This window comes from Pteropus medius, unplaced genomic scaffold, assembly GCF_902729225.1.
Source record: "Pteropus medius unplaced genomic scaffold, Ma_sr-lr_union100, whole genome shotgun sequence".
Classification (NCBI taxonomy): domain Eukaryota; kingdom Metazoa; phylum Chordata; class Mammalia; order Chiroptera; family Pteropodidae; genus Pteropus; species Pteropus medius.
Window position 1 is genome coordinate 17,135,917 of NW_024354875.1, and position 20,523 is coordinate 17,156,439.

The 20,523-nt window shown below is 35.6% G+C and overlaps 1 protein-coding gene across 1 annotated transcript in view; it reads right to left on the reverse strand.

The window, feature by feature from the left end:
• The window catches only part of NEB (nebulin), a 191,705-nt gene that overhangs the window by 117,355 nt on the left and 53,827 nt on the right, over positions 1-20,523 (reverse strand). Inside the window, exons 39-54 of the mRNA XM_039855663.1 lie at positions 19,674-19,778; positions 18,297-18,404; positions 17,061-17,372; positions 16,270-16,476; positions 15,723-15,827; positions 15,449-15,556; positions 14,481-14,792; positions 13,108-13,314; positions 10,550-10,654; positions 9,449-9,556; positions 7,625-7,936; positions 7,292-7,498; positions 6,724-6,828; positions 5,662-5,769; positions 2,662-2,973; positions 2,257-2,460 (exon numbers count right to left, since the gene is read on the reverse strand). Of these exons, the coding sequence (XP_039711597.1) occupies positions 2,257-2,460; positions 2,662-2,973; positions 5,662-5,769; positions 6,724-6,828; positions 7,292-7,498; positions 7,625-7,936; positions 9,449-9,556; positions 10,550-10,654; positions 13,108-13,314; positions 14,481-14,792; positions 15,449-15,556; positions 15,723-15,827; positions 16,270-16,476; positions 17,061-17,372; positions 18,297-18,404; positions 19,674-19,778 (2,925 nt within the window). The remainder of the gene's footprint in view (positions 1-2,256; positions 2,461-2,661; positions 2,974-5,661; positions 5,770-6,723; positions 6,829-7,291; positions 7,499-7,624; positions 7,937-9,448; positions 9,557-10,549; positions 10,655-13,107; positions 13,315-14,480; positions 14,793-15,448; positions 15,557-15,722; positions 15,828-16,269; positions 16,477-17,060; positions 17,373-18,296; positions 18,405-19,673; positions 19,779-20,523) is intronic.

The following is a 20,523-nucleotide window of genomic DNA, read 5'->3' on the forward strand; positions in this document are numbered from 1 at the left end:
AGGCTAGACATGACAAGTAAATTCAATGTGTGACCTTTAATTGGATCTTGGATCCAGAAAATACTTCTTTTATTTTGTATAAAAGACATTGGTGGTAAAATTGAATAAATTCTGTAGACTAGAATTGTTTCAACATTAATTTCCTGATTTTGATCATTGCACTGGGGTTATGTGTGGTTATGTAAGAGAATGTTCTTGTTTTCAGGAAATACACGTGGAGTATTTAGGGATATAGTGGCATCATGAAGGTATATGTGAAAGAAAAAGAAGGAAAGAAGGGAAGAGAGAAAAAATGTGGCAAATGTGGCAAATGTTAACAATTAGGGAATCTGGGTGAAGATATATATGCGTATATACACATATATTGTATATATGTATATATAATTTATTTGTAGTATTTTTGCAACTTTTCTGTATGTCCGAAATTTTTTCAATATAAAAATTTTAAAAGTCTCAGTGACTTTAGACTCATTAGACTTGTCAATCTCCCTTTGAGGCATTCAATGTGGTACTTGTTGGCACTTCTTCCTGAATATGCTTACTACAGTCCAAATATCTGAGAGAAGCCGATTAAAACCTTCGGGACAAAAACAAAGCAAGGCTTGTGAATTTCCATACACATTTATCCTGTTTCTTTATCAAGCTTTCTGATTAAGTAAGACCAGAATTTCTTCACCTCAGCACTATTGGTGTTGTATACTGGATGTTTCTTAAGGGTAGGGAGAGGGGGCTGTCCTTTATATTCTGAGGTGTTTCCATCATCACTGACTTCTATCCACTAGATGCCAGTAGCATGCCACCCTCAAGTTGTGACAAACAAAAAGGTCTTTGTGTTGCCAGATGCCCCTATGGGAACAAAATTGTTCTTGGTTGAGAACAATTAAGTTGGACCATTTCTTTAAAGGCATGTGTCACTTTCACTCCATGGAAAAGAGAGAAAATGCTAATATTTGTTTATACTAAGATAGATGTATTAGTCTATTCAAAAAGAGAGACAGCAGGCTCAAGGATCCAGGGCGCCCTCTCCTGAGGCCTGAGGGGATCAGTATCTCAGCATTCCAGTAACCAGGTCACACTGTTAGGGAGGTCTGTCCTGAGACATTGATGTTAATAAATTTCATGATCCAGGGTTGTTCTCCTGGCAACCTTATTAGTTCAGAGCTTTGTAAACAGCCCCTTTTCATAGAGAGAAAAAGAACTTGGATTCCAACAGGGGAAATATTTTGAATAAATTTGTTGCTTTATTAGTCAGCCTGTTGGATTCAAATTGCCATCATAAAAATAAAGAAGAAATGAAAACTTGAACATTCATAATAGTTAGCATTTAATATAAGTTTTGGATGTCAAAATTGCAAAAAGTCTGCGAGGGGTTGACTGGGGAGAGTGGAGCTGCAATTTATCAATGCTTACTAAAAGCTGATTATGGGCTTACATATAATATGTGAAAATTAATATATATATGATATAGGTAAACTATATGGCACATTATATATATTTAGATCCTTCTAAGATTCAAATGGTTATTACTGTACATCTATTTAAACTTTCTTAACTGTTCCAGAATCTCAGTGCACACAATTCAACTTTCTGTAATTTTCAGGGTTATGTTCTGAGCAATGAGTAATCTTTCTCTCTGTTCATAAAATTACTCTATACTGTTATCTTTCATTTATTTTATTTTCATTTATTGTATTCAATAAATATTTATTGAGGATCTATCACATGCCAGACACTGGTGTCAGTATTGGAGAAGGAAATAAGTTAAAGATGGGATATTGTGTGTGTGTGTGTGTGTGTGTGTGTGTGTGTGTGTGTGTTCATGTTCTATGTATCTTGACTCAGCTAAACAAAATGCTTTATAATCACTTTATAATATTTCTTTGTGCCTGTGTAAGATACTCAGAATATTTCTCTTTCATATGCGCTATACTAAAGACAAAAAATTAGGGTCTTTAATGCATTCAAGTTTCAAAGACAAAAGAATATTTGTTCAATAGTTTCCTCATTACATTTTGGATAAATAAATAAATAAGCAAGCAAACTTTGGGTGACAAAAATGATACTAACCCATTTTTACATAATCCAGTGTAGTTGATAATTCAAATGAAGCAACCAAATATAAAACATTATGCTGTGTTGTGCTATGCTGTGTGATGTGATGCTGTGCTATTCTAATTTATTAAGAAAATGCTATTAAGCACCTATCAGGTATCAGGCACTATAATTTATTTAATCTATTTCCAAAGAGTTACTCACATCACTCCTATTTTTGGCATTAGTTTTTGCCAGAACTATTTCCATGGCATCCGGAATGCTGGTGAACTTGTTTCTGTCTGGAGGCTGACGATATTTCTTCTCACTGATGATTTCTGATGCCCGCTTATTCTTTTCTGCCTCCAAAGAACCCAGAGGACTCCACCCTATGCCTCTCAGCCACTCAAGGTCAGACTTATACAGATTCTGTGAAAATACAAAGCAAGTCATCAAAAATCTCATACTCATATGGACCCTTGATTCAGGTGATTCTATGCATTACAAACAGATGCATTTTACATACTCAAAATTAATTTCTCTTTCTAGCTTTTGTCTCTCTATGACTGAATGGCTACTCATATGAGATAGGAAATAATATGTAAACTATTAGATTTAATAGACGCTCACCTCACTCTGTAGTTCATAAACTCTTTTAGCTTGAATAACATCGTTCTGGTCGGGCAGGCACGTCCACTGGTGCAGGTAGTTCTTGTAGTCCACGTCACTGACCAAAGCCTGACATTTCTTGGCCAGCACCACTCCCAGCATGTCCACTGGGCTGGTGTACTTGGTTTTCCACTTCTCAAAATCTTTCTTGTATTCTCTTTCACTCTGCATTTTGGCTACATTCATGGACAACACAAGCTTTGGATCATCTTGCAGACTCCGGAATCCAATATGGTGGCCAAGTTGCTTACGATAGCCTTGTTTATATTTGAACTGAAATCAGAGCAAACAGTTCTTTTATTAACATTAACAGAGAGAGGTTAAGTTAAGCTCAGTTTGCTTTATTTACATGTCTGTTTTCCAAAATGAAATCAGAGAAAGGATGTCTATGTTAATTTAGTAAGAATGAAAAAAATTAATTGGAGGCTTCCAAAGAAATGCAATATAGCTGAGCATCCAGAGAAGTTGTGTTGAGAAATTAATTCCAGATAGAGGCAGAAATATATTTTGGGGTGTGCTAGCATTGTGTATGCTGACTTTGGGATAGTGTTTGATAAAGCGATAAAGCACTGTGATATCCTTTTTAGAATAATGGAAATGTATGAGCTGAATGGCAGAAAAATTAGGAAGATTCAGGACTTGATGAACAAGTCTAATAGTGTAGATTAATTTATTAAGCAGCGGGACGTTTAATGGTTTTCCATATGGTTATGTCATACAAACTTGTCCTATTCAGGATCCATATCTTCATGCACATATGGCTAAAAACAGTAAAATATGTTAGATTAGAAAATTCCATAAGATTTCAACATATTGCCAACATGAGTCAAAATAAACTACATAAATTTAAAAAGTAAAAATAAAATCCAATATTTAGATTCAATTGGGAAAATTTTCATTAGTAGTAGATGACAATATCAATAGTGATAGTAATAATATAGTAATAATAGCATTAACATGATGCTAGATGCTGGGCACACATTACACCTCATGGAGGAGGTAGGTTCTACTCTCTTGACATCCATCTTCATGGTTATGTATATTAAAAATACACAGGAGTTTAAGATCATAAGCTCAAAATGGGTAATCTAACAAAACTGCTTATAAAAATGTACTATCACAGATTCTGTAGAAGCACAGATAACGGCAAGTTAAAAGCTCATTTACTTTGGCTTAACCTTCTGTAATGGGGGAAAAAAAAAACCACTAAGTTTTGAGGCACTCTATTTTTAAAAAATAGAGTAAATTTCAAATAGAATGATCAGAAGATTTGAAGGACTTATGAAACTGAAACCAAAGAAGAATAAGTAAGAAACTCAAAATGTTTGAAGAGATATCAGGTGAAAGAGAAAATAAGCTACTTTGTGGGGTTCTAGTACACAGACCTAGAGTTGATCAGTAGTATATTTAAGTTTGAAATAAGAAAATGATCCAATAAGGAAATAACCTGTTCTGAAGGACACAAAAACTTTCATATTTGTAAGTATCCACATATTGGTTGACTATCTGTTGGAGATGCAGAGAAGTCAGAATACTAAGTGGGAGATGGGATTAAATAAACTTTAAGTTCAATCTTCAAACACTTAATTATGTGATTTTAATTTATTAAATTAAGTATTCATAAAAATAGCTCTAATTTCCTTAAATTTTATAGATACAAGAACTATTTGGAACTGAGAGGAGATACAATCTCTACAATGTGGGAAAGCTTACTTATAGTTAATTTAATTTTAGAGTAAGATTTCAAAAGTTTCTAACTAATAGATTCACATGGAAAGAAATTAGTTATATCAAATATTGTGTTACTTGCAAATTGTTGACACTATGCCTTCAAATCCTAAACTATCTTTACCTTATGGGAAGCACATAAAATTAAATGAAAATGAGTCAGCTTTCTGGGGAACATGCAAGCATTATTATTTCTCTAGGTTCATCACCACATTGACTCATTTTAATGAGTTACTGACTTGCAAGCCGGAGAGGGGGTTATAATACATCATCTAAGTAACTACGCTTCTGGAGTGCCACAAAATAACTGAATCAGGGAGAATCTTTCCTTATATTCTTAGAATTCATTGTCAGATTCTATTTTTAGACAGTCCATCTCTCTAAACCAAATCCTTGTTTTGTTTAGTTTTAAAGATTTTGATAAAGAGGTTGTACTTCCCTATGAAATTCTGGTCATTTATTCTCTATAATGAAGGTCCCTTGAATTTCGTTAATTCTTGGAATTAACAAAACAATATGTTTATCTATATGCAGACTGTCTAAGTCAAATATTTGTAAACATTTAATTAATTAATAGGAACCAAATCTAGTTTATTCACCAAATTTACTACTCTTTTCAATTATAACGAGAAGATTGGACAGCTTTGCCTTAGAGAGAGAGAATATCCTTCTTTTCTGAATTTTGGAACAGATAAGTTAAGCCCTTTGGACACTAAACCTAACTTCTTGAAACTTCCTGTATTTTCTGTGCTCCAGGCTAGTTTATTATAATTACATAAATGCAAGGATGGCCTAAATAAAAATTATTGGCAGCTAATTTTTAAATATGTGCATATAAAAATCTATCAGTATCAGGTTGTCGAGGTTTATTTATTATCTGGCACTTTGAATTTGCCTAAAATGAACAAATAGAAAACAGAAAAATTATTTTCAGGTAATTAGTGGAAAACTGAAATCTCTGTTTCCTCTATAATGTCTAAAAACATAGCATCTTAGTGTAATGGGTCTTGTAGGTTTCTGGCTCAACCTCTATTCACAAAGCCCCCTTTTTTGATATTTTTTGATATTTTGAGACAGAAGAGCACATTTTGGGTATGTAAAGAAGGTAGGAGAAAAGAAGGAGAGGGCAAAACATTTTGAAAGTTGTGGCCTATCTGTAAAAATAGTTACCAGAATTAAGTTACCTGATTCAGATAAAAAATATATCCTTATCGAAGTCAAACTAATACTTACATCGCTAACAATATCTCTTGAAGCTTTGGCTAACTGTACAGAAATTGCATCAACTGGGAGATCATAGCCTTTCTTCAAAGCTTCTTCCCATCCAAGTTTATAGAATTTCTGAAAATTAAAGAAATTATTTAGCATCATTCAGTATATATTAAAACCTCAACAGATTACTGAACGAAAATTTACCTAGAGAATAGAGATCAGACCATCTCCCTCATGTCTAAAGATACAGGGATAAAAGCAAACAAGCTGTTCAATAGCGCAGTGACTTGGCATCACATGATCTGGCTTCGATTTCTTTTGGCTCTGAGATCCTTCATCTCCGGGTATATAATTGAGCATGACCTTTTCGGTTCAGACACAATATGGGCATATCAGGTATATCAGGTATACCTGGTATACTATTTTGGGCTTACTATTTTGAACACAGATGTTAAAAATAATTGATAACAAAAAAGTCAGATAAAAAATATTAATTATCTAAGTGATAAAAGCAATAAATGATGAAATGCTTTTTATAAGGTACAATAAATGAGTTAAATTTTCTGAGTTGAATTCATTGATTGGATGCCTGTATCTGAAAACTGGATGATAATAAAAACAGCTGAAATTCATCCAGTACTTACTATGTGTCAGGCACCATTCTGAGAGTTTTACATGGAATTTCTCATTTGGTCCTTCAATGTCATAGGCACTTTTATGGTCCCAATTTTAGGGATGAGAAAACTAAGGTGTAGATCTAATATACAACTTATAAACAGCAAAGCCAAAACTCATACGAGGTCTGTTTAATACAATATTTTCTTTCAACAATTATTTATTGATTTCCTACTCTGTGCCAAACACAATGAGTAGTGAGAAAAACAAAATAGGCACAGTACCCACCTCCATGGAACATACAATCATAGTTGAAGCTCTTGCTTTTAAGCACATATTTTGCAACATCTCTAGGATATCCAGTTTAAGTCACTCATTTTCATTTTTTAAACATTAATATCAATTTTCTACCATTACATCACTTAATAAGTTTAGTTAATGTCAAGCCAAATTTTTATGTTGCTTTACCTGACTGTACAGAGTTTGATTCTGCTTGGCTTGTAAAATATCTGGTGTGTCGGGCATCACATGAATCTTGGTTTTGTCTTTGTTCCAATCAATGGTGTATAAGTGCTAGAAAGTTAAAAAAAAAAAAAAAAGACATTTGATATTTAAATAACTTTTTAGGACAAACCAGAAAGAAAAAAAAATAGCAGAATATTTGAATGCACACAATTTGAATTAGATTAAATGAATTTAGTAACTAAAGTGGTATATAATTCAGAAAAGACACCAAAAACAAACTCAGATCTTAAAAAATAACCTTTTAGATATTTTCTATCTTCTAGAATGGATTAAAAGCATTTAAGATATAATAATTTTAACAAAACAAATAATTCTTAACTCAATTAGAAGGGCGGGAGAAATAAAAATTACTGGCAAGCAGCAAAAGAAAATAGTGTGCAGGTGTCCTCTGGAACTGTTTGCCACTGCCTAGCAGAGGTGGAGGACCCGAACTAAATTTCCCAAACAAGAACCAGAGGCTGCTAGCCTTCCCTTGTTGGGAGTTGTGTGGAAGAGTGACTGTTCTTTCTACCTTGTTCATGATGTGTGCATTCTGCTTGGCAAGAACCATGTCCATGGAGTCAGTCAGCTTCTTAAACTGGAAGTTGCTAGGGTGCTGGCGGTATTTCTGATCACTGGCATATTCAGTTGCTTTCTTGGCCTTCTCCACTTCTAGGGAACCAGCTGGACTCCAGCCAAGCCCTTTGTACCATTCGTTGTAGTCCTGCTTATATTCATTCTATAAAGAGAACAGGCAAATCTACTTTATCTTACCAATTTAGACACAATAGTATGGCATAGAGAACTGTAATCTCCTTTCCCATGTTGGGAATCCAACCATCACCTGGAAGGAAAAAAGACTTACATCACTCTGTATGTGATTCATATTCTTGCTCAGCTGGATATTCATGGCATCTGGAAGGAGGATGTACTTGTGAATCAGGTGCTTGTAGTTGGTGTTGGTGATGTTGGCTTGGGCATCCTTGGCAGCCGTGACACTGAGCATGTCGGCAGGGGTGTGGTAGCTGGTCTTTGTTTTCTCGTAGTTTTTCTTATACTCCCGATCAGATTGCATCTTAGCCACTTGCATGGAATGGACTAATTTGGGATCATCCTCAAGACTGCGGAAACCAAACATTTTCCCTCTCTCTTTTTCATAATTGTATTTGTATTTATACTGTGAAGAAAATGTGAATATTTATTCAGAGCAATTCCCTTGACTTGAAATCTTTCTAGTGTCAACATTCTGTATTTCATAAAAGTAATACTTATATAGAATTCCATGGTTCACAAAACACATTTTTCATATTTGTGTAACTTGATACAACTATACCCTGTGAGGTAGATAGCAAAGTTATTATTACTTCTCCCATTTCACAGATGAGCTGAAAGCCAGAATGGTGAGTGACTTGCTAAGGTCATTAAGGATTAGAACCCAGATCTTGTGATGATACACCACACTGACTTCCACATATACTCCGCTTTTACTTTTAAAGAGACATTTAGGAGGTAATAAGAGTATGGCAAATGAAAGAAATAAGTAGAATGTTCTAATCAGCTTAATGCTTCCATGAGAAATTGTCCAACCAGTCTTTTACTGATGAGAATAATCTCAGTTATGAGATACAAGTTATAATTTTAGAGTAGCTTTATATTTATGGAACTTCCTTTCTTTGAAGACTTTCTATATTGGTACAATGAAGAAGAAATTTTAGTATTTATCACCTAACTTCCCTCAATAGAAGGGAGATCCTGATACGTGAATACATTCTGCCTATGTCTTGTGGGTTCGAGTGTGTAAATTAGAGGAGTAGGATCTGGGACAGCCAAATTCCCCCAGCATAATAGAGGGAGAAGAATTTTGAGTTCTAGGACAATGTAGGAGTGGGATAGGGATGGATATGTAGGAAAAATGAAGAACAGAGACAGAGTAGGAGAGAAAAAGTATAACTGGGTAGGTGGCTAAGGAAAGAGTACTCTGAAATGTGCTCCGCTCATTACCCTCAAACCATTAAATATTCACTGTGAGTGGATTTCTTGTGGAAACAACTGACTGAAAAAATTGAGTTTCAAACAGATAATGTATTATGGCAGTGGTGTGTTGGCACACCAGCTCTCTGGCAGGGTGGGGGAGCTCTAATTTTCAGAGTTTGTCAATTTCTGTGGTATAAGCACTCCCATCATGGCTGATGTCAAGCCATCAACAGTTTAACGACTGGTTTGCGAAATTCTCAATTATTTAATAAACAGTTACCATGAACCCAAAAGATCAGCACCCTAGCACATCACTTTATGAGACATCCTGTTATCAAGACAGATCCTAAGAGGCAGCAGACAAGAATAATACATCTTTCAGCAAGAAAACCTGGTGAAAGGCTTTGATTTCTATAGGCCATAGCCTTGGTGGCAGAGTTCAAGTAAATTCACCTATGTCTGATGAATCAGAGAGCAGATATCTATGTAGTTATAATCTGGTTAGTATTCTGGTTTTTGGTTTTTGTTTTAAATACCAGAGAAAACAAACGAGCAAAGTTAAGAATTCCCAGAATAGAATGAAACTACTATTAGCAGACATTTTTTTCTCCCATATTTTATCCACTCAATGTTTCCAGAACTCAGCCCTTATTATTTTAATGAACTAGAACCATCCCCCTGCCCCAGCCAGGTGACTGCTCTCTTTCAGACTTACATCACTTGCAATATCTCTTGAGGCCTTGGCAGCTTTGATAGGAATTGCATCAGATCTGAGATCGTAACCTTTCTTTTTAGACTCTTCCAAAGAAAGTTTGTAGAGTTTCTGTAAAGAGAGGCAAGGAAAGTTTTCTTCTAAATAGGAAAGCCTGTATTTATTTTAAATGAGTAAACTAACACTGTGGCATCATTTTTATTTTTGAGCAGAATACTTCATTGGTGGTTCAATGGCTAAATGTTTTCACAAAGAACATAATTGTGTTTGGAAAAAAATCTATTACAAACTCAAACATATCTTTAAGAAATTACCAGAAAAAGTAAAAGTTCCTGGTTTTTATTGGGTTCTAAATACGCTTTTTAAAAATGTGAAAACCAGTAGATTCTTATTGAGTCATTTTATCAAACGGTCATGAGAAGACTACAAAACAGCCATATTCTTATACCAAAATTTCATTGTTTTACAATTGACTCTTTTATTTATTTAATTGCGTGGGTTCTACACTACAAAAAGAAGTTAGCAATCTTAAATCCCTGCATATTCAAGCTAAGCCAAGAAAAAAAACTGGTATGATTAGAGGATTTCCTAGCAATTATGGTTAGGATGAAAAAAAGTGAAATAAAACACATGCATTTTCTAACATTGTCGCACATTTCTTGTTATGAGGCTTGCTCCAAATTCTTCAAAATGTTCATCTTCCCTCTCCATTTTCCCAAGATCCCCTCTTTAGAACTATTTCAAAAGTCTGATGGAGGAACTCCCTAAGAATAAAGCTCTAGGTTTCTCAATTCTTTTTTCTCTTCCCCTAAGCTTCAAGCCCTCTCTTCTCGCCAAGTCTCTTAGTTTGAAGAAGAGGATCTGCCCCTGAAACAAAATCTACCTGCCCTTCAAATTCCTAATTGTTGCGCACAATTCCCATTGAGAAGCCAACTCCAACTCTTAGCAAAGCAAGATAGAAAGAGAAAGATTCTCATTTGTGGATTCCTACTCTTATTTTCAAAATATTCACTCTCATAATTGATACATATTAACTAGTTTATTTGTTTTTACTGGTTCAAATGGGTGGGAAACAAAGATTACAACAGGGGGAATTATACTTACATCACTCATATTAATTGCATTTGCCTTTGCCAAAATAATCTGAGGGATGTCAGGCATGATGTGGACTTTGGTCTTGTCAGCTTCCCAGGCTTGTTTGTAGAGGTGCTAGAAAGTAAAAACAAACAAATGAAAACCAGTGCAAGTTAGTATTTAAAATCTTCAAAAGAGCCTCGCTGAGTACATATATATCATTGTATATAAATGTCAATATTTTGTGTATTTTTTAGATAGGTATTATTTTTATAAATTTAAATGGAAAAGGTGCTCACTCAAGCAAGAAAATAGAGAGGATGTAAACAGAAAGTAAAATATCCCATCCTCCTACTTGACAGCCTAGCATCTCCAACTTAAAACTTTCTATGCACATTAAAGCTCTCATACAGTCCTTTTTAAATTACAAATGAGGTAATGTAAAACATAATAATATAGGTTAGACAACTTTTAACCTTCTTAAAATAATTTACTTCATTCATTTAAAGACCTGTATAGTATTCCATGAGGAGGTATAACCTAGTTGATTTAACCAGTTCTCTATTGAAAGACACATAATTTGTTGTTTCCAGTCTTTTTATATTACAAGCAATGGTTCCATGATCTTTGTGGTGGACCTGAAGATGCACCACCCAGACACCCATTCAAGGAAGGACGTTTTGCCCTAACTATTGATGGACAACCTCCAGTTGTCACCTGCTTCAGGGTTTGCTCTCTTACTTAAGAGCACACTCTTCCCTGGTGGCCACATCTAGTGACTCATCAAAGTGTGGGCATAAAGGCTTGGCCATTCCACCCAATGCAGGACACATCTGGTAGGACCTGTGCACTTGAGAGCCCCCTGTGGGATAGGCCTCGGCTTTGTAGGGCCTATATCACAGTTAGACTCATCCTTCCCAGTTCTCTTTCCCACAGGTACTGAATCCAAATTTCATCTCAGCATCTCCTTTTAGAGACTCTAACCTGCAAAAACTATCATTTATTTGTGTATAAGTATGTATGTATATCTTTGCACATATTTAAGGATTTCTGCAGGGTATGGACATGTAAGTATTTAATTTTAACAAATATTAGCAAACTCTAGATTAGAAGTTTACATTAGCATAACCTCCCTTGTCAACATGGTACATAACACAACTTTTTAGTCTTTGCAAATCTGATAGGAGAAAAATGCTATCTCTTTGTTTTGGCCAAATTTAGTTAGAAAACAAACAAAACTTCTTCTAGAGCTTTCTTCTAGATGAGAGTTTGATGAACTTTTCCTGTAAAGGCCAGATAGTAAATATTTTAGGCTTCGTAGGCCAGAGGATTTCTGTGATTAACTCTTCAACTAACTGCTGCTATAGTGTAAAAGCAGCCATAGATGATATGCAAAATTTTAATTAATTTAAATGTAAATCACCACATGTGGCTAGTGGTTATAGTACTGGAGAGTACAATTCTAGTGGAAAGAGCAATAACCAGGCATCAGAGTTCAGTTCTAGTCCAGACCCAGTGGTTGACCTTCTGTGTGTCTTTAGGGGAGGTACCTTGCCTCTCTGGGCTGCGATTTGCTCAACTCTGCTATCAGAGGATCCAACTTGATCATTAAGCTATCTCTCAGTGTTAGTATTTGCTAGTTCATAAATCTTATCTTGGCATCATTATTCTGAAATGGTAATCATTAACATTGTAAAAAAATAAATGTATGTTTGTAATAGTTTAAATTCCACATCTTAAAGGGGCACTGAGATTTGTGCTTTGTCTTTTATGTGAGTCCCTTTCAAAGAGGTTGGTCTTCCTGACGAATCTGTTTTCTCTCTTAGAGACTCCAGGGGATTTACTCATCGAGACTTAGCTCTATCTAGTGCAAGTCAGACCGTCATTTTCTGCAACTGTTTAATGTTAAAGTCCAAATAATTACCCCCTTTTTTTGCTAACCGATGCCATTTAAATTGTGATCCACACAATATAACCAGTGCTACTGGTAATTACTCTGTTATTCGTAACTTAGAAAGAGATGTCCAAGTTTGATGTGTGCTTCTTGGCGCTGATATCAACGTATGGCTAAGGAATGTAAAAATACAGCAAAGCTTTTCCAAAGGCCGGAATAATTACTGATCTAAGGAGCTACTGGTGGAGAATAATTGCCCTCATGATTGCCCGGAGAAGGTCCTAGCTCAATATGCTGCTACAGCCATGTGATCTAGGAGTCTGCATTGATCCTATCAAAGCAGATAGTGGGCTGCAACACCCAGCTGTTATCAGGCAAACAATGTGCTGATTCAGCATTGTGAACTTTGAATCAACCTCATCTTAAACAAACAGAGCTCATTTTCAAGGTTTGCATTAAAAGACAGAGTTCATATTTATTTTCTGTCTGTAGGGTAGAGCGATACACTGAACATTTGGAGGACCACTAATTAGGACTAATTCCTATCTTTTTTAAACTGTAAGACCCCATTGCAAGGCAGAGTAAACATTAATTATGATGCCCTAAAACTGTTAGCAAAATCTATAGATTAAATGGAAGATATGCCTGGCTGTTTTCCTGATGCATAAGAAATACTACATTGTTAAAGACTTACTTCGTTCATAATTTTTGCATTATTCTGGGCCAAAACCATGTTCATTGAATCCATCAATGTGGAATACTTCAAAGTGTCTGGGTGTTGGCGGTACTTCTTTTCACTGATAATCTCCATGGCTTTCTTGTTTTTCTCAGCCTCCAGGGAGCCCAGAGGGAGCCACCCAACACCCTTCACGAAGTCAGCATAGTCAGCTTTATACTGATTCTGCAAAAGAGGAAAAGTTCAAGAGTGAACCAAACTTCTAAGAACCAGGAGTGGGTATTCAATATTCCATAAGTTCCACTTTAGTTTTCAACCAACAGTATATTGAACTTCAACAGTTTTTATCCCCAAACTTTGTCTTTTTTACATTTATTTGCATGAAAAATTAAAAATAAGCAGTAATACCTTTGCGATTTGTTTTCCTCGATGCCCTCATAAAGAAAAAGTGCTACAAAATACCAAATAGATTAATCTACCATGTGACTATTAGAAGAAAGGTGACTATGCTGGCTTAACTTTCTTATAAAAATTGCCAAGTTCCCTTGGTCAATAGTTGACTTATGGGGGCCCTATTTCTCTCTTTTGCTATGTCTTGGATCAGCTACCACTGTTAGTTACATCTCCGTCAGGTATACCAGAAACCTCACTGGTACTTTGTGGAAATTTCAGTTTTCTCATCTCAACTCTGACATTTTCCTCTACAACTATTCATAGTTGCTTTCATTTGTGCACTTACGTACCTACCCAGCAAGTAATAGCTCAGTTCTTACATTCTCAAAGAGAAATATAGGCTTGGCATGGCCTGCTTTTGGTTGGTAATTTAAATCGCTTCCCTCAGCCACCAAATGTCCTCTATAGCTGAATTCTTGGCTCTTTACTGTCTGTGTCTTCCTCACATTTATTCTAATGGCTGCTGCAGCTGTCACCTCCTCAATACTTCCTCAGTAAGTAAGATAGGTGATTGATTACAAAGTTGGATGTAGCGGAATGAAAACTGGTTGGGAGTGAGGGGCAGGAGCCATCAAGTCATCTGACTTTCTGCTTTCCCTCTTACTCCTTTATCAGGAGACTTTTATGCTTCTGACTCTCTTTGTTAGACATTATTTCCTCCAACACATTCTTTCTGAAGCAAATTTTATTTGCTATTACTGAATCTAGCATCCAACAATGCTCATAGCAATAATAGTAGAAAATAAGACTTCGTTTCTAAAATTGGTCTCCTTTTGTTAAAAGAAATCAATTCAATCTAAGGTTAAAAAATGAAACACTTCATTGGGAAATGACACAAGATTTCTTTCAGGATTTTCAAAATATCATTACTTATTGTCATATATGATTTGCTTATTATTCAGAGTAAGTGCTCTGCAAATGGTGTGGCTGTCACATACATCACTTTGAAGCTGCATCATGTTTTTGGCCAATTCAAAGCTCATGGCATCGGGAAGCATGTTGTAGGTATGAATGATGTTCCTGTAGTTGGCATTGGTGGCCACTTCCTGGGACTTTTTGGCTGCCACCACACTGAACATGTCCACTGGGGTATGGAAAGATGTCTTGGACTTCTCATAACCCTTCTTGTATTCCCGGTCTGACTGCATCTTGGCCACCTGCATGAAGTGCACCAACTTGGGGTCATCTTCTAGGCTCCGGAAGCCAATATGTTTCCCTTTGGTTTTTTCGTAGGCTTGCTTGTATTTGAACTGTGGACAGAAAAGAAAGTATGGTGATGAACATAGTGGAGGAAAGAGAACAAAATATAATTTACTAGATGCCATTAGCTTTGTCACAGGTGTAGTTATAGAACTACTCTAAAATTAGAGAGAAAGGAGCTCACAGTGGGCAGGAAGCAAAATCCTTTTACTTCAAATTTTTTCAGACTTGAGTCCATGGGGGAAAAAAAGAATGATCTCAGAATTACTCAAAGAGATGTGGAAATAAGTTGTTTTAGGGTGCTTTAGAAAACAGCTTTTCCCATTCAGCTGTCTAACCGGCAGAAAAGCCCGCAGGCACAATTTTTCATGGTGCACCTTTAAATTCAGGAAAGAGGCTGGTCATGGGTCTCCTAGATAAAATTTGTAGCTTGCATCCCTATGCTTGCTTAGAATTGCCTATAAATGATTTGAATACTCTAAAAGGAACTTGTTTTAACAAGATCCAGTCACTTTTTACATTAAATAATGAATGAATGATTACAGGGTCCTTGGATTGGGTAAAGGGATGTGTCTTGTGTATTAGTTACATGGGAAGATGGTCCCACCCAGATGGGGAGGGCTGACTGCAGGTCCTGAATACACATAAACTTGGTTCATTGGCTCTTATTGGCTCAGCTTAAAGAAGGTCCAGTGGAAGCACTTACATCACTGGCAATGTCTCTAGAGGCTTTTGCAGCCATTATTGGGATGGCATCTGGCCTCAGGTCATATCCTTTCTTCTTTTCTTCTTCCCAGCCAGCTTTGTACAGTTTCTAAATGATGAAATGGAAAAACCAGGATCTTGTTATTTGGGTAAGAACAGGGATTCTGATTTCAAAGTGGTTGGCATGCAGAAGACAGACATTTCATAAACATTGTCTCCCTTCAACTTCTCCCCCACTTTTGTTGTTGCTTTGTCATTGGTGTTAATCTACTTACATCACTCATGGTGATTTGGTTTACTTTGGAGAGTAAAATGTCTGGTGTATCAGGCATCACGTGAATGGTGGTCTTGTCTTTGTTCCATTTTTCAGTGTAGCGCCTCTACAACAAGATGGGCATGCACATGATTGTACAGCAGAACAAGTTTGTAGTAGTGTTATTAAAGGAAGAGACTCATAACTCCATGGTAGAAAAGTTAAGTCTGATATTGGAAAATGGTTAAAATAGCAAGATATGCTGATGAGACTAGACACATGAAGAAAAAAAAGGGATCAAACAAGGGTTTTCCACTGAAACAATAAATACCATCTTGCCCAATCTCACACTATATGGGTTTTGTGGTTTTGTCACACTCTCAGCATGGTCACTATGAGAGCTCTCTAGACATGATAAATGTTATAGAATGCCCCGTCTCACCACCACCGCTGCCACCAGGACCATCAGAAAGATTAAAATGCTGACAAAGATCATAGTGGCACTGCCAGGCTCGATGGCACGAGCACCGAGAGAGCTCTCGGGCTGAGGCCAGCAGTTGAGTCCTTACCTTATCCATATTCAGTTTGTTACTTTTGTTAAGTGATTGTTCCATTGTGTCCATGGCATACGTGAACTTCAGCTTCTCGGGGTGCTGGCGATACTTCTTTTCACTAAGAATCTCTCCTGCTTTCTTTGCCTTCTCCACTTCCAGTGACTCTATCGGGACCCAGCCGATTCCTTTCATCCAGTTGGTGAAGTCAGATTTGTATAGATTCTTTAAAATAAAAAGGAAATTTTCATTTCAGAAAGAGTCAAGGCTGGGGTTTCTTTGGTTAGATGATATATTAATTATCAAAAATAAGAGAAAAGGAGTTGGAGGAGAATAATCTACTCTTTAGTCCTTATCATCTTTTAGAAAAATTAATTATAAAAGTGATTGCATTCATGGTGGTTTTGAACAGGAAATCCTGACCCAATAATAATTCCTTTAAAAATTAACTTTCTTAGGGGAAAAGTGAACAGAATTTTTCACTAGAAAGCATATTATATAGCACCCATTTGAACCTCTTAGTTTTTTAAGGATATATCCAAAGTTTAATATATATATAATATAACCCCCAAATAATATAAACCCCCAAATAATATTATATAATATATATATTATATAACCCCCAAAGAAGCTACATGTAGTTCAGATGAGTAAAATCCTAAAACTCCAAATTCTGGAGAGGATCCCAAATTACAGTAGGTCTAGCCAGGTTTAGGATGAAGTGAACGGAATCGCTGATTTCTCATTCTTCCCTCCCACCAGCTACAAATGAATACTTCTATCCTGACAACCCATTGATCATTACATACATCACTTTGGATCTGCATTGCATTCCTGGAGTGCTCCACACTCAAGGCATCTGGCAGCAGAGTGTAGTTGTAGAAGGGCTGTCTGTAGTTGGTGTTGGTAGCAACCTCCTGAGACTTCTTGGCAGCTGTCACACTGAGCATATCCAAGGGTGTGTGATATCGGGTCTTGCTGGCTTCATAGCCCTTTTTGTACTCACGATCTGACTGTATTTTGGCTACATTCATGTAGTGAACCAGTTTAGGATCATCCTGAAGACTGAGAAATCCAATTTGCTTGCCTTTGGCTTTCTCGTAGGCCTGTTTATATTTGAACTATATGAAAAAGAAGGGCAGATAGAAGTTTGATAGCGTGAGTTGCAAGAAATACTGATGTTAAACTGAATTTATATAACAATTAAGCAATAGCCAAATGCAATCTGAATCTAGTGTTTTAGTATTTTTAAATTAACAACTGGCAAATTATTTCTAATGGATAGTCTTGAGATCTGCTCTGAGGATAATTTAAAGTCAAATAATTTGCAGTTTATATCTAGTTTATTCGTAATGGATTATTTGTATATACTCAGAGGTTCCTAAAAAGTATGTTTATTAAGGATTTGGTGTATTTTTTTTATTACCGGTTTCCATTATTAATTTGCATCACATTATAAAGTATTTGCATAATCCTGAGTAAATTTCAGCAAAAGCCATATACAAACTCACCCAACTGAATGAGTTTTTACTTTATCAAGGTATTATATCAATTCACATAAAAAACATAACTTAATTTTTAAAAAGTAATTAATTAAGTAACTAAAATCTTGTCATTTAATCTATAATTCTTCCTGGTTTTCAATATTTCACCAACTTTTTTCTTGTGGAAATTATATTATTAAAAAATACTTTGAGACGTCCCTAATTTAGGGACATTTTAGTATAGCAAGGCTATTTTTGACAAAATTCAAATAAAAAGCAGTTTTCAAGTTCATAATGATGCTAATGAGCATTTCAAATATTTCAAAGTTAAAAAAAAGAATTTTCTTCTTTCTAAAAACTATATTGAGTTCTTAAAGGTTTTAAAGTGAAGCAACATAAAAAATCATTGCAACTTAGGATATTAGAAAATATTTTTAGATTATAACTTTTTATTTGCTTCCTATTAGGAATAGGAATATTATGTCTCATGTAGCCTCACAACCATGTAAAGATTTTTAAAGTGTAGAGAAAGAAAGTTTACTACTTTCAAATTAGACTTACATCACTAGCAATATTCCTTGAACTTTTTGCAGCAACAATTGGAATGGCATCTGTTCTCAAATCATAGCCCTTAGCAAGGGTTTTCTTCCAGTCTGCTGTATAATAAGCCTTGAAAAAAAGAAAGTTTATTATATTATTTGACATAATTAAAAGAAGAATAAAACAAGATGCCAAAATATTGCTTATAAAACATGTCTTATAAAACATATCCCTTTCTATTAAGAGAATTCATAGAATTAGAGCTATTGGTTCATCTTTTATGTATCCATCAGATTCGTTTAAAAATCATTAACTATATACACAGTATGATCTCACCTGCTTTAAAAATGTATATGTTTGCATAACAAAGCAATTGAAAAGTAACGCTTTGAATGTGAGATAATAGATTTTATTTTTTTATAATATTCTATATTTCCAACTTTTCTATAAGCATGTGATATTTTCACTTTCTTATTTTTTAAATAATAAAGCATTTAAAATTACAGAAAGATATGGATGCTAAAATAAAAAATTTAGATGTAGTAACACCCAATTTTAATTAACCTCAATGTTTAAATATTATCTGTAAAAGCAGGAGAAAAAATTAAATAAATCAAAAGCATAGAAATTACTACCAAAAAAATGTTTATTTGGAGATAAAAGAAAGACTAAAACATTCGGAAGAATGACTCTGCACTACAGCATTTTTCCAATCTTGTGTATCCCAGTTTGTTCCACTTTTTTTAAAAAAAATGGAACACAACCTACTAGATTGATTTTGTAACCTACTAATGAGTCATAGTCTACCGTTTGGAAAAGTCTGCACTAAGCAAAATGTTATGATAGCCTCTAGTCTCAAATTCTATGATATGAGTCCAATCTGAAGGCTATTGGTTGGCCCCTGTGCACAGAGGGCAAGGAGAAAGTGAAGAAAGAGGAAGACCACTCTAGATTGGTAGGTGTGGGTTTAATAAGCAAGGGAACTCAAGTGAGGCTTGTTTTAGGTGGTCTCATAGTAGATCTCCCCACCTGCCCACCAGAATCTTAGAAGTTTATATAGAGGCTTTAACGGGATTCAGTTACATATACCGTCCAGATAGTCTCAACAGCACTTTGTTCTTGCAAAGCTGTGCCCTTGAAAATGGCTCCCGCTGTGGAAACGGTGGGCAGAACATACATTCTAAGGACAAGGAAGAGGGTGAGGAGCCTGCGATTGCCCGGGTCCAGCTCTTGGGCCAACTGGTGGTCATATTTTCTCTATGACCTCTTCCAACAGAGAGATGTGTTGTAAATAAAATAACTTTATTCCCTTAAAATTCTCACTGCTACAGTTACCCAGAACTGGAAACCAGAGGCCCACGTTAGCAATATTAGACTGACGCCAGGACAAATACTCACATCGCTCATGTTGAGGGCATTGACCTTGGCTTGAATAAACTGAGGCAAGTCGGAGTCTATAGTGTACTTGTGCTTCAGTTTCTCCCCCTCCACCTTGTAGTTCAACTGAAAACAAAGAAGGAAGCATGCAAATGTCATTAGCTGACATAATGTAGGTTTCATCAAGCACATCCTCCTTTATAAAGGAAGGCTATCATTTGTGCTTTTCCATAAATAGTCCTAACCAAGAGATATTGTGGGTTAGGTTCTGGGCCACTGCAATAAAGTGAATATTACAATAAAGCAAGTCACATGATTTTTTTGGTTTCTCAGTGTACATAAAGGTTATGTTTACACTGTACTATAGTCTATTAAGTGTGCAATAGCATTATGTCTAAAAAAATGTTCATACCTTAATTTAAAAATACTTTATTGATAAAAAACGCTAATCATCATCTGAGCCTTTAGTGAGTCATAATCTTTTTTGCTAGTGGAGGGTATTACCTTCAATTTATAAAAAATGTAATATTTGCGAAGCACAACAAAATGAGGTATGCCTATATGGGGAAATACCTAAACTATCATGCTGAGGAGCTGTTTGTAGACATATTCATTTGCTCATTTTAGTAATATTTATTGGACAGAACTGTGAGCCAGGTAGCGTGGTAGGTTCTGTATTTAAAGGGCTGAAAGGGTTGAAAAGGCAGACTTATCTTTTTGGAGCTTAGAGCAGTAGAAGGGACAGAGAATAAACACAAAAGCTATAAGATAGAGCAAGCATTTGTGATGTGTTGTAAATAAAATAACTTTAGGAAAGAAAAAAGAGTGGTCAGCAAAGTCTCCCTAAGGACATAACACTGAAGAAGTGGGG